The 13,980-nt window shown below is 68.9% G+C and overlaps 1 protein-coding gene across 1 annotated transcript; it reads left to right on the forward strand.

The window, feature by feature from the left end:
• Window positions 1–512: 512 nt before the first annotated feature.
• LOC308535954 (PI-PLC X domain-containing protein 1-like) lies at window positions 513–10,232 on the forward strand. The gene is made up of 7 exons (XM_081114976.1): window positions 513–594; window positions 2,115–2,263; window positions 3,254–3,390; window positions 6,269–6,397; window positions 7,719–7,874; window positions 8,827–9,010; window positions 9,361–10,232. Exons 2-7 carry the CDS (start codon window positions 2,134–2,136, stop codon window positions 9,597–9,599), a joined length of 975 nt encoding a protein of 324 aa, XP_080971102.1. The 5' UTR covers window positions 513–594; window positions 2,115–2,133; the 3' UTR covers window positions 9,600–10,232.
• The last annotated feature ends 3,748 nt before the right edge of the window (window positions 10,233–13,980 follow it).

A 13,980-nucleotide genomic window follows, 5' to 3' on the forward strand; every position in this document is an offset into this window, starting at 1 on the left:
ACTCGCCCTCGGGCGACACGCCCGGTGGGTCCGGGTCAAGGGCCACTCGGGCCTGAGAGCCGGACACTCGGACACTCGAGGCCGCGGCCACTCGGGGATCCGGCCGGAACCGGCGGGGCCGCGATGATGCAACGCGGAGCTGGGCCGCGTCCCGTTCGCTCCGGGGGGGGGGGGGGACCCCGACGCCAGCGGGAGGCGCGGCCGGCAGCCCCGTCCTGGGCCCTGACCGGAGACCGCGGACCGGACCGGCGCCGCTCGGGACTCCCGCCTGAACCCGGTCCTCGCGGCCGCGGTCGGGGCTCCGGACGGACGTCCGCCGGTCGGGCTGTGCGGGGGGGACCCTCCCCAGGGCGAGCCGATCCCACGGGGCCCCCCTCCCCCCCACCCCTCACCCCCACCCCGTCCTGGCCGCGGGGCTGCGGCTGCCCGGCCGCCGGGGACGCGGGGCGGTTCCGGGGTGACTCCGCCCCCCGCTCCGCCCAGAACCGTCCGGTCCAATCGCCGTCGGGGCCGTGTTTTCGGAAGCGCCGGCCGGACTCCCGACTCCCGGGTCCCGGGGGGAGCGGAGCAGAGGCCGCGGACCCGGCGGAGGAGGTGAGGCCGGGAGGAGCGGGCCTGGGTCCGACCCCCACGCGGACCGGGGGCGGGAGGGGAACCGGGGTCCAGGGCGCGGAGCCCGCGGGGGGGAGGGAGGGGGCGGGGCCGGGGCGGGGGAGGGGCGCGAGGGTTCCCCCCCCTGCGCCCGGCTGCGCGGCGCCTCCTGCCTCGGGTCGGCTCGGGGTCCCGGTTAGGGTCGGGTCGGGTCGGGATCGGGGTCGGGATCCGGGTCGGGGTCGGGATCCGGGTCGGGGTCGGGGTCCGGGTCCGGGTCGGGGTCCGGGTCAGGTCGGGGTCCGGGTCGGGGTCCGGGTCGGGTCGGGGTCCGGGTCGGGGTCCGGGTCCGGGTCGGGGTCCGGGTCGGGTCGGGGTCCGGGTCGGGGTCCGGGTCCGGGTCGGGGTCCGGGTCGGGGTCGGGGTCGGGGTCCGGGTCAGGGTCGGGGTTGGGGTCCGGGTCGGGGTCGGGGTCCGGGTCGGGGTCGGGGTCGGGGTCCGGGTCGGGGTCCGGGTCGGGGTCGGGGTTGGGGTCCGGGTCGGGGTTGGGGTCCGGGTCGGGGTCCGGGTCGGGGTCCGGGTCGGGGTCGGGGTCCGGGTCCGGGTCGGGGTCCGGGTCGGGGTCGGGGTTGGGGTCCGGGTCGGGGTCCGGGTCGGGGTCGGGGTCGGGGTCCGGGTCGGGGTCGGGGTCGGGGTCCGGGTCGGGGTCGGGATTCCGGATCCGGGTCGGGGTCGGGTCGGGATCCGGGTCGGGTCGGGTCGGGCCGGGCCGGGCGGGAGGACGAGCGGGACGCGCCGCGCACTCACCTGCGAGCTATTTCCTGACCCGTCACCGCCCGCCCGGCCGGTGGGTCACCGCGGCTCACCCGCCCCCGGGCCGCGCCCCGACCTGCAGGGGGTCCCCGAGCTCAGGGAGGCTCTGACCCCGTGTGGGGGGCTGGGGGGCAGGTCCCCGTGGACGCCGCGGGGTCCCCCCCCTCCTGAGCGGAAAGGACTGACTGACCCCCCCCCCCCGCCCCCACCGGCTGCAGGTCCCCCCTGGTCCCCCCCTGGTCCCCCCTCTGGGCACAGGCGGAGCTCCTGGGGGGGGACCAGGGCCCCAGGACGGAGACCCCACAACCCAGACGCTCAGCTCCTTCCCGTCCTGGGGGTTGGGGGGACCCAAGGGGGGGCCTGGACGGGGACACGTGCCACCCACCCAGCGAGAGTGGCCTTGGGCGCCTGTCTCCCTGTCTCTCTGCCTCTTTCTGTGTCTCTGTCTCTCTGGTTTCCTGTCTCTTTCTTACATCTGTCCCTCTGTCCGTCTGTCCCTCTGTCCGTCTGTCTCTTTGTTTCTGTCTGTCTGTCTGTCTCTCTCCCTTTACAGTCTCAACCTCTCAAACCGCCCTGGAGGGAAGTCTGTTTTTCTTGTTTTTCCCCCAAAGCCAGGCCCCAGCACCGGAAGGGCATGGCCCGTGCCCCCTCCCCGCCCCCCGTCCCCCGTCCCCCCTCCTCTAACTCCCTGTCCCTCTGTCCGTCCCCAGGTCGCTGGGCTCCCGAGCGATGAGTGGGCAGGTGAGCGCCTCGGGCGCCTTCCGGAGCCTTCCCTGCAGAGCGAACCCGAACGCAGACTGGATGTCGGGGCTGAGCCCGCAGCTGTGGGACGTACCCCTGCACCACCTGTCCATCCCGGGTGAGGCTGTCCGTCTGTCCGTCCGGGTGGGGCTGTCCGTCCGTCCATCCCGGGTGGGGCTGTCCGTCTGTCCATCCCGGGTGAGGCTGTCCGTCTGTCCGTCTGTTGTTGGCTTTTTGTTGTTCATCCTCAGAGGGTGAGGGTGTTTCCCGTTGGTTTTTAGAGAGAGAGGAAGGGAGGGGAGGGATGGAGCCTGCGACCGGAATCGAACTCGAGACCCGTGGGTGTCCAGGCCTATGCTCTAACCACTGAGCCACTGGCCAGACTGATCACATTATTGTTTTTATTTTAAATATGTTTTTATTGATTTCAGAGAGGAAGGGAGAGGGAGAGAGAGAAACATCAGTGAGGAGAGAGAATCACGGATCGGCTGCCTCCTGCACGCCCCCCACTGTAGGGGATCGAGCCTGAAACCCAGGCATGTGCCCTTGACCGGGAATCGAACCCAGACCCTTCAGTCCGCAGGGTTCTATCCACCAAGCCACACCGGCCGGGGCGAAGACCAGCTTTCTTAAAGCACAGACATTCGTCCTCTGTCCGCCCTGGAGACCAGGCGTCTGAGATCAGGGGTCCCAGGGCCGAGCTCCCTCTGGAGGGGGGGTCCCCCCTGCCTCTCATTGCCTGGGTTTCCTGGCCTCCCCGGGCTGGTGGCCGCCTCTGCCTCCCGTCTCTGCCTCCCTCCCTCCCGTCTCTGCCTCCATCCATCTCCACGTGGCTGCTCCTCTGTGTCTGCGTCTCCTCGTCCGTCTCTGACAAGGGCCCTGTCCCTGGAGGGGGGGCGCCCTGACCCAGGACGGCCTCGTCCCCGACCCTTCACTCCATCCCGTCTGCAAAGGCCCCGTTCCCATGCAGGCCCCCCCAGCAGGCTCTGGGAGGACGTGAACTCTGGGCCTCGGTCCGCCGGCTGTGGGTGTCCGTGGGTCAGCTGTCAGCCCGTGGGCAGCTCCAAGCTCCGGGGCGGGACTCACGGGCCGTCCGGTTCGGTTCCAGGCAGCCACGACACGATGACCTACAGCCTGAGCAAGAGGTCGCCCGTCTCCCGCTCCGAGTCGCGGCTGCTGCAGCTGCTGGCCAAGCTCCTGCCCTGCATCCTGCAGCCCGTGGTGCTCAAGTGGTCGGTCACCCAGGTAAGAGGCCTCTGTCCGTCCGTCCGTCCGTCCGTCCAGGGGGGCTGGTTCCCGCGTCTCCCCACCCGGCCGACGCCCTACTCTCCAGGGAAACATAGCTGAGCCCTGGCCGGTTTGCTCAGTGGAGAGAGCATTGGCCTGTGGACTGAAGGGTCCCGGGTTCGACTCTCGTCAAGGGCAGGTACCTTGGTGTGTGCAGGACGCAGCCAGTTCCTGTGTCTCTCACATTGACGTCTCCTTCTCCGTCTGTCCCCTCCCTCCTTCCACTCTCTCTCCAAATCCTCGGGTGACGGGTGAGGATTAACAAAAAATCACAGAAAAATCACAGAAAACAGCTCTGGCCGACCCAGAGCCCTCCCCGCAGGGCAGGGGACCAAGGCCGTGGGTTCTTGTAGAATCTGCTCCCGCCGGAACGGAGCAGCCGCTCAGGCTACAGCTGCGGGTGTCTGACCCCCTGCACCCGGGCGGGGACTGGGGTGCCCGGGTCCCCCAGGGCGTCACGCAGGCCCCTGCTCCCCGGAGGTGCACATGCGTGTGAGCTGGAGTGAGGCCTTCCTCCCGGGGTCGCCTCCCGGCAGGACACACTGGAAACGTGGACCGGCCACAGCCTTGCTCGAGGGACCCACATGCGCGTGGAAAGGAGAGGGCCCCTTACCCGTTGCCTCTAGTAAATGCTCTGAGAGGGACGGAGGGGGCGTATCCCCCCAGTTTTTGGCAGAGACCCTCCGGTCCACCCTTTATTTTTGGGGGGCTGCCTCCCTCCGTGCAGCCCCGCCCCGTAGACAAACTGCAGAATTTAGGGACACGGAGCGTGGGGAGCAGGGATGGAACCTGCAACCCAGGCACGTGCCCTCGAGCAGGAACCGAACTCGAGACCCTTGGGTGCCCAGGCGGATGCTCTAACACAGAGCATGGTCCCCCAGGGGTGGGGGAGGGTTTCACATTATTATTTAAAATATGGAAATACATAGCCCGGCCGGACTGGCTCAGTGGTTGAACGTTGACCCATGAACCAGGAGGTCAGGGTTCGATTCCAGGTCAGGGTTCGATTCCCGGTCAGGGCACCTGCCGGGTTGTAGGCTCCATCCCCAGTGGGGGGCGTGCAAGAGGCAGGGGACCCATGATTCTCTCTCATCATGGATGTTTCTCTCCCTTCCTTCCTCCCTCTTAGAAGTCAATAAAAATAGCCCTGACCGGTGTGCTCAGTGGATAGCGCATCGGCCTGCGGACTGGAGGTTCCCGGGTTTGATTCCAGTCAAGGGCATGATATTTAATTGATTTTTTACAGAGAGGAAGGGAGCGGGATAGAGAGTTAGAAACATCGATGAGAGAGAAACATCGATCAGCTGCCTCCTGCACGCCCCCCCCACTGGGGACGTGCCCGCAACCCAGGTCCATGCCCTTGACCGGAATCGAACCCGGGACCCTTCAGTCCGCAGGCCGGCGCTCTATCCACTGAGCCACACCGTCAGGGCGAATTTCAGTATTTTTACTCCCTATGTTTTCCTTTGCTGGCAATTCAGATGCCTCAGTCGCTCAGGGCGGCGCAGGCTGTGGGTGGGGACCCCCCGCCCCGCCAAGACCCTCCCCAAGCCTCCAGCTTTCTTTCTGCTCCCCGGTGACCCGCCTCATTTTGTTTGGGGCTCCCTCCCAGACTTTGGGGCTCCCGCCCTAGACTTTCCGTGGGTTGCCAGGCAACCAGCACCCGCCCCGCCGCCAGTGCTCCGCCCAACTCACCCTCCGGCGCCCAGGGGCGGGATCCACATTCCTGGGCGCAGACGGAGCTGGGAACAGCCCCCCCAGCTCCCGGGGTGCAGGGGTGCACGGGTGTGGGTGTGGGGGGGCTGACAAAGCCGGGGCTGCAGGGAACCCGGTTCCCGCACGTGGAGGCGCCGGGAAGCGCAGTGGCTCCCGATGCGCGACCTGCGAGGTGATGCGTCTGTGACTGAGTTTCCTGCGAAATTCCCGCCGTCACGCCGTCACGCCGTCACGCCGTCACGCCGTCACGGGCGGGGGCTCAGCCCGGAATATTCGCAGGAAGACGCCCCCGAAAGGGCGGGCGCAGCTGGACTCTTGTCCCAAACACCCGGCGATCACATTCTTTTTCTCTTTTAAAATGTGTTTTTACTGATTTCGGAGGGAGAGGGGGAGGGGGAGGGGGAGGGGGAGGGAGAAACACCCAGGATGAGAGAGGGTCACGGCTCCGCGCCCCCCCCCCCCCCCCCGCTCACCCCCGACCGGCTGGGGATGGAGCCCCCACCCGGGCAGGACCCTGGCGGGAATCGAACCCTGACCTGGTTCCCAGGTGGAAGCGGAACCACTGAGCCACCCAGCCGGTTCCCGTTTTAGGTTCAGGGTTTGGGGTCCTATTTGCTCCTTTTCCTGAGGTCCCTGTGGGTGCAGAGCGAGCCCCGCTGCTCCCCACTTCCTGTCTGTGTGTGAATCCCCGTCCGTGGCTGCTCCGGGGGGTGGGGGGGATGGCACCCCCTCTTTTCTTCCTGTCGCCTCGGCGTGGCGCCCGCTGTCACCCTCGGGAGGACCAGCCCTTTCTCTTCTCCGGGTCCCTTTGCTTTTCCTGCAGCTCCTGGGGGGGGGGGGTGGTGACCCGGGGGATGGGCCTGACCCTGAGGGGTGCCCTGGGCCCCCCTGGACGGCTGCCGCCCAGGGCAGGGCGGGGGGGGGGTCCTTCCAGTGAGGCCTGGGGAGGGGGGGCCCGGGGGATGGGCCTGACCCCAGGGGGGCCGCGGCTGCACCGGCCAGAGTGGGGGTCCCGAGCCTGGGGCCCCCGGGCTGGGACGGACATCGGGTGCACAGCCCCGGGGACCCCGAGGAGGGGGGCCGCCTGCCGTCCCGGCCCCGACGCCACCTCCGCCCGCAGGTGCTGGACGTCACGGAGCAGCTGGACGCCGGCGTCCGGTACCTGGACCTGCGGGTCGCACACATGCCCGAGGGCTCCGCCCGGAACCTGCACTTCGTCCACATGCTGTACACGACGCTGCTGGTGGAGGTGGGTGTGGGGGGCTGCTGGTGGAGGGGGGATGTGGGGGGGCTGCTGGTGGAGGGGGGTGTGGGGGGGCCCTGCTGGTGGAGGGGGGGTGGGGGCGCCCTGCTGGTGGAGGTGGGTGTGGGGGGGCCCTGCTGGTGGAGGTGGGGGGCCCTGCTGGTGGAGGGGGGGTGGGGGCTTCTGGTGGAGGGCGGTGTGGGGGGGCTGCTGGTGGGGGGATGTGGGGGGGCTGCTGGTGGAGGTGGGGGGCTGCTGGTGGAGGTGGGGCCCTGCTGGTGGAGGTGGGGGTGGGGGCGCCCTGCTGGTGGATGTGGGGGTGGGGGGCTGCTGGTGGAGCTGGGGGGCCCTGCTGGTGGATGTGGGGGTGGGGGTGGGGGGCCCTGCTGGTGGAGGTGGGGGTGGGGGTGGGGGTGGGGGTGGGGGGGCGGGGGGGGGCTGCCCGGGGTTTGCACACGTGGGTCCCTGGCTGTGTCCTGCCGGCAGCGCGGACGTTTTCCGTCCCTTCTCCTCTCAGCTGCCAGGCGGCTCCTTAGGTCAGACCGGGACGGGCCTCGTCGGCTCCACAGCCGCCCTCGGTCCCGTGAGCCCCCACTGCAGCCTCGGGGCTTGGAGGTGCCCCCCGAGCGCCCCCTGCAGGTCACCTGCTGGCCCTCCGTGCGCCCTGGGGCTCCCAGGGCTGCCGTTTGCACATATAGTGTCTCTGTCTGGAGGGGACACATGCACATATATGCACACACTCACACACATATACTTGGGCACACTGCACACACATAGATGCACGCATACGTGGGTGCACTACACACACAAGATTGCACTACACACGTGCATATGTACACATGGGAGCGCTGCACACTCATGCACTCACTCCCATGCACACTCATGGACACATGCACTCACTCCCATGCACACTCATGCACACTCATGCATGCTCATGCACACTCATGCACACATGCATGCTCATGCACACATGCACTCATGCACACTCATACACGCTCATGCACTCACTCCCATGCACACTCACGCACGCTCATGCACACATGCATGCTCATGCACACTCATGCACGCTCATGCACGCCCATGCACTGCGCACACACACTTCTCCCCAGACAATGGCTCGTTGGCCCAGCTCCCCCGGGCAGCTGGGTTCCGTGGAGGCAGCTGGGCAGGTCCCGCGGGGGCAGCTGGGCGTGTTCCGTGGGGGCTGGCTCAGGACTTGACCCCTTTGCCCAGTGAGCGTGGTTGGGGCGCCCCTTCGCTGACGACAGGGGCCCCGTCTCCTGGGCTGCGTCCGACTGGGCCCCCCCCCCCGCCCCCCCCCCCCCAGGACACGCTGACAGAGATCTCCGAGTGGCTGGAGCGCCACCCCCGCGAGGTGGTCGTGCTGGCCTGCAGGAACTTCGAGGACCTGAGCGAGGACCTGCACGAGTACCTGGTCTCCTGCATCAAGAACATCTTCGGGGACATGCTGTGTCCCCGCGGGGTGAGTCGGGCAGCCCCCCACGGCTCCTGGGCGGGGGCGGGGGTGGGGGGCACAGCCCGGGTTCCTCTGCCCGCGGGTTCCCGAACGTGGGGCTGAGAGGATCCTGGTGCCCGCAGCCCACTAACACGGCTTCTGGCTGCTCTCTTTTCCTAAAAGTTACTATTTGTGTTGATGTCAGAGAGGAAGGGACAGGGAGAGAGACACCCACGAGGAGAGAGAATCGTGGACGGGCTGCCTCCCGCACACCCCTCCTGGGGATGGAGCCCGCAACCAGGGTCCTGTGGGATCAGGGCACCCAGGGGCCCCACTGACCTTCGCCTCCTCTGGGCAGACCGCTCCACATACAGCCCCGCCTGAGGCTGGGGGTCAAGGCTTTGACCTGTGGACTTTAGGGGGCACAGGTCAGCCCTAGCCCCACCTGCAGTTTAGTGAAGCAGGTGAGTTGGCCGTGGCTGGTGTGGCTCAGTGGATAGAGCGTCGGCCTGCAGACCGAAGGGTCCCGGGTTCGATTCCGGTCAAGGGCACGGACCTCAGTTGCAGCTCCTCCCGGGCCGGGCCCTGGTCGGGGCGCGTGCAGGAGGCAGCCCATCGAGGTGTTTCTCTCACATCGGTTTCTCTGCGTCTCCCTCTCCCTTCCTCTCTCTCTGAAATCCACGGGAAATCGGGGAGGATTAGCAGCAACAAGAAGAGCAGGCGGGGGGTGAGGAGGCAGGGGGTGAGGAGGCGGGGGGCAAGGACGGGGGGGTGAGGTCGGGGGGTTGAGGGGGCGAGGTCCACGGAAGAGGGACAGCCGTCCAGCCCTTCATGGGCACCATGGCTCCTGGTGCCCCTCCGGTCCGACTGCTGACCGGTGGTCAGGCCTCGAGGACAGGAAGCACGCGGCCCCCACCCCATCGCTGTCCCCCGGACCCCGGTGCCCCCCCAACTCTGCCCCCCACACCCCTTCCCGCAGGAGGTGCCGACGCTGCGGCAGCTGTGGGCGCGGGGCCAGCAGGTGCTGCTCTCCTACGAGGAGGACGGGGTCGTGTCCCGGCACCCGGAGCTCTGGCCGGGGATCCCCTACTGGTGGGGCAACCAGGTGTCGGCCAAGAGGCTGATCCGCTACCTGGAGCGCATGAAGGGCTGCGGCCGCCCAGGTGGGTGTGCGTCCGGGGAGGCGGGCGCTGCGGGCCGGGCGGGAGCGGGACTGAGCTGCCTGTGGTGCGTGTGCATCGGTGAGCGAACGCGTGTGCACACGTGTGTCTCTGCGTGTGGATACGAATAAGCACCACACATCATACATGTACACACGTGTGCATGCACATGGGTACACAAGGCACACAGGTACACACGGGCACACGGGTACACACAGGCACACACATGCCCATGGGCACTCACGGGTACAGGCACACACGTGCACACGGGCACTCACAGGTACAGGCACACACGTGCCCAGGGTGGCTCCGGTGCACGCTGAGCGCCCCCCTGCCCCTGCCCTGCCCCGCAGACGGGCTGTTCGTGGCGGGCATCAACCTCACGGAGAACCTGGAGTACGTCCTGGCGCACCCGGCCGCGTCCCTGAGGAACCTGACGCTGCCCAGCCTGCCCCGGCTCAGCGCCTGGGTCCGCGAGCAGCGCCCGGGGCCCGGCCGGCGCTGCACCAACATCATCGCGGGCGACTTCGTGGGCACCGGCTCCTTCGTCAGCGACGTCATCCGGCTCAACGACAAGCTGCTGGCCTGCTGACCGGCCGCCCTCCGGCCTCCCGCGGGCGACGCCAGGACCTCTCACGGGCGATGCCAGGACCTCCCGCCGGGACCCGGCCTTCAGCGCCCTGGGCCGCGGCGTCCTGGCCACACACGGGCGAGGAGATGGGGGACAGGGCCCTCGCCTCCCGGGAACCCCCTGGCGGCCTCAGTGCCTCCGGGTGAATCCAGTGACTGCGAGGATTGGAGGCGGCTGTGGGGTCGCCTCCCCACGGGCAGCGTTCCCGTGAATCGTGGGGTTCAGCTCAGAGGTGACCCCTCACCGGGGGCTGCTGGACGGCTCCGTGGCCTCACGTGGGATGGACGGGACCGAGCGCGATGGGATCTACTGAGCAAACCCTTCGTCAGAAAGCCGGGAGCCTGGCCGGTGGCGCAGTGGTTAGAGCACCGGCCGGGGCATCGAGGGGCCTCGAGTTCGATTCTGGTCGAGGACCTGGGCTGCCGGCTTGATCCCCGGGCTCGGCTGTGCGGGAGGCACCCCTGCATCGATGTGTCTGTGTCACATCCACGTTTCTCTCTCTCTCCTCCCTCCCTCCCTCCTTCCGTCCACCCGCTCTCTCTAAATAAATCAGCGGGTAAGTGTCCTCAGGGGAGGATCAACCCCCCAAAGTATAAATAAATAAATAAATACATAAATACAAGGACTGTTTCCAATTCCAGTGAAATCAGGGCCCGTCCCCTTCTCCCCACTCCCCTGCCCCCCATCCGCTCCCCTTCTCCCCACACCCCCCCCCCGTCCCCCCATCTTGGCCACAGGCTTCCCGGGGCGGCTGCTGTGACTGTTGTTTCTGGCTGTGAAGGTCGAAGGAACTTCAGGAATTGGGGAGTCTCGTAGGATGAACGGGAGTGGTTCTGAGCACAGGCCCAGGCCCCCCTTCCCAGCGGCCTCCTGAGGGCTTCCCCACGCAGGTGCACACGGGGGGGGGCGGGGACCCTCAGGGCTGGCTGGGGCTACCTCATCACCAACTCGAGAGCTGTTCCGTCTGCTCAGGCCGCTCTCTCATGCGGACACACGGGCCCTCCGGGTCCCCCAGCCCCGGGACACGCAGACACACGGGCCCTCCGGGTCCCCCTGCCCCGGGACACGCGGACACACGGGCCCTCCGGGTCCCCCTGCCCCGGGACACGCAGACACACGGGGTTAGGGGTCCCCCAGCCCCGGGACACGCGGACACACGGGCCCTCCGGGTCCCCCTGCCCCGGGACACGCGGACACACGGGCCCTCCGGGTCCCCCTGCCCCGGGACACGCAGACACACGGGGTTAGGGGTCCCCCAGCCCCGGGACACGCGGACACACGGGCCCTCCGGGTCCCCCAGCCCCGGGACACGCAGACACGCAGGCCCCTGGAGCTGGAGCTGGTGTGTGCCCACGGGGCGCCCGCCTCTCAGGTGCAGCCATGGCAGCCCTGCCCGCGGGGTGCCCGCTGCCCACGGGGTCCCTCGAAGCCTCGAGCTCAGAGGCCCCGGAGGAGCGCGTCCCGTCGGAGCCGACGGACAGGCGGTTGCCCTGCAGCCAGGACGGGCTCACCCCCAAGAGGGAGGTCCTGCCCCCCTGGAGCCGGGCGGGCCCCCTCCCCCGCGTGGACCGGGTGCCTCGACCACGACCCGCTCCCCAACGGCCTGCGGGGCGGCTGGCCCAGCTCCTGGCAGCTGGGTGAGGCCGTGTCCCCCGTGGGCGGCTCTCGGGAGCCCCTGTCCGGCCCCCGGGACCCCGCGTGTGCGGCTGTGCGGCCGCTGACACAGGCCCACGGCCGGCAGCTCCCAGCAGCTCGGAGCACCTTCAGCTCTGGAGTCAGGAGTGGGTCCCGGGGCTGGGGGTACAGTGTCCTGGGGGGCAGTGTTCTGGGGGTACAGTGTCCTGGGGGCCAGTGATCTGGGGGGTACAGTGTCCTGGGGGACAGTGAGCTGGGTGGCCAGAGTCCTGAGGGGACAGTGTCCTGGCGGGACAGTGACCTGGGGGACAGTGTCCTGGGGGGACAGTGACCTGGGGGGGACAGTGACCTGGGGGGACAGTGACCTGGGGGTACAGTGTAATGGTGGGTACAGTGACCTGGGGGACAGTGTCCTGGGGGGACAGTGTCCTGGGGGTACAGTGCCTTGGGGGGGGACAGTGCCCTGGGGGGGGACAGTGTCCTGGCGGCCCCTCCTGCGTCTGCTCAGCCAGCACCGCGGAGCTGGGCTCTGACTCAGCTTCTGCTCCGTCCTCACGTCCTGTCCGCCCCTGACCTGGCTGCCGCCCTGCATTCCGTCCCCCTGATGACATCGGGGCACCGGGGAAGGCACAGTCACCCCGTCTCAGGCCTGACCTGGTCACACCTGCGGGTCCCTTTGCCATTCAGGTGACATCACAGGTGATGCGGGTGGGGAGGTGGACGTCTCTGGGGACACTGTTCTGCCACATGGGGTCGGGGTGTGGGCATTTGGGGGACATTGTTCTGTCATATGGGGATGGGGATCAGGGTGTGGGCATTTGGGGGACACTGTTCTGCCACATGGGATCGGGGTGTGGGCATTTGGGGGACAGTGTTCTGCCACATGGAGTTGGGGTGTGGGCATTTGGGGGACAGTGTTCTGCCACATGGAGTTGGGGTGTGGGCATTTGGGGGACACTGTTCTGCTACATGGGTCGGGGTGTGGGCGTCCTGGGGGACACTGTTCTGTCATATGGGGATGGGGATCGGGGTGTGGGCGTCCTGGGGGCACTGCTCTGTCATATGGGGATGGGGATCGGGGTGTGGGTGTCCTGGGGGACACTGCTCTGTCGGCCACACCTACCCGAGGTGAGTTTCCCGGCGCTGAGCTCGCCGCCAGGTGTGGGCGGCAGGTGTGGGCGGGGACAGGTTTGGGGTGTCGTGAGGGCCTGTCGGCTGTGTCACGGCGTCTCCCAGAACAAGAGCCGCGCCCCGCCCCGCGTGGGGAGGCTCACCGGCCTCCTGAAGGTCAGGGCGACCAGGGCTCCCCCGATTTCTGTGGGAAACGCGCACCCGCCCGAGTTCTGAACGGACTCGGAGACAGAAGTGAGGCTGAAACGAGACTTTTTCTGCCTCGAGAGCAGGAGCCCAGAGCGGGTGTCCGGTCGGACGGCATCGGAGCCGCCATCGCAGCTGCTGATCCGGGGGGCGGGGTGGGGGGTGTGGGGTGCGGGGTGTGGGGTGCGAGCCCCTCCCGGGTCCTCGGCCGAGCGCCTGGGCCGCCTGATCCCCCACAGCAGCCTCCTCTCCGCCCCCCACTCGCCACTGGGACACGGCGAGGCCTTTTCCGGCTGCCGCCCCTCCCGTCTGGTTGGGGGGCGGGGGGCGGGGGTCGGGGGTCTGGGGGGGACACCCATAACCGTTTCCCGGAAAAGCTGCCGATGCTGGAGGTGGGTCCGGGCCCTTTCCTACACCCCAGGGAGCGGGCGCTCGGGGTTGGCTCAAGGACCAGCCGGAAACGGGGGGCACACGTCTAAGAAAATTACATGCAAGCTTTCAGGGTGAGGCCAGGGAAGGGCCCCCCTTCCCTGAGCGTCTCCTTGGCAACACACTCAGCTCGCAGCCTCTCGGAGAAACACGGAGTGTCCAGGACCGGATGGACCTGGGCCGGTTCTGCAGCTGGGTCCGGGGTGCAGGCCTTGGTCCGGGGTGCAGGCGTCGGTCCGGGGTGCAGGTGTCGGTCCGGGGTGCAGGCCTCGGTCCGGGGTGCAGGCGTCGGTCCGGGGTGCAGGTCGCGGTCCGGGGTGCAGGCCTCGGTCCGGGGTGCAGGCCTCGGTCCGGGGTGCAGGCCGCGGTCCGGGGTGCAGGCGTCGGTCCGGGGTGCAGGCCTCGGTCCGGGGTGCAGGCGTCGATCCGGGGTGCAGGCCTCGGTCCGGGGTGCAGGCCTCGGTCCGGGGTGCAGGCGTCGATCCGGGGTGCAGGCGTCGGTCCGGGGTGCAGGTCGCGGTCCGGGGTGCAGGCGTCGATCCGGGGTGCAGGCCTCGGTCCGGGGTGCAGGCCTCGGTCCGGGGTGCAGGCGTCGGTCCGGGGTGCAGGCCGCGGTCCAGGGTGCAGGCGTCGGTCCGGGGTGCAGGCGTCGGTCCGGGGTGCAGGCCGCGGTCCAGGGTGCAGGCGTCGGTCCGGGGTGCAGGCCTCGGTCTGGGGTGCAGGCGTCGGCCCGGGGTGCCGGCCTCGGTCCGGGGTGCAGGCCACGGTCCGGGGTGCAGGCGTCAGTCCGGGGTGCAGGCCACGGTCCGGGGTGCAGGCCACGGTCCGGGGTGCAGGCCTCGGTCCAGGACCCCCGGCACCTGGAGCAGCCGATGCTGCAGGAACCGACTTCCTGGAGTGGACACGAGGCCCGAAGTCTGGTTTCCTCTGGACACGGGGGCCCGGGGGGAGCGGCCGGTGG

Source organism: Myotis nattereri (genome assembly GCF_964212035.1).
Source record: "Myotis nattereri genome assembly, chromosome: X".
NCBI classification, from domain to species: domain Eukaryota; kingdom Metazoa; phylum Chordata; class Mammalia; order Chiroptera; family Vespertilionidae; genus Myotis; species Myotis nattereri.

Excerpts from the sequence above, each read along its gene's own strand:
- LOC308535954 (XM_081114976.1), top strand. The coding sequence starts at position 2,134 with ATGAGTGGGCAGGTGAGCGCCTCGGGCGCCTTCCGGAGCCTTCCCTGC. Across the intron at positions 3,391-6,268 it reads TCAAGTGGTCGGTCACCCAG|GTGCTGGACGTCACGGAGCA; the intron begins GTAAGAGGCCTC and ends CTCCGCCCGCAG. Across the intron at positions 7,875-8,826 it reads ACATGCTGTGTCCCCGCGGG|GAGGTGCCGACGCTGCGGCA; the intron begins GTGAGTCGGGCA and ends CCCTTCCCGCAG.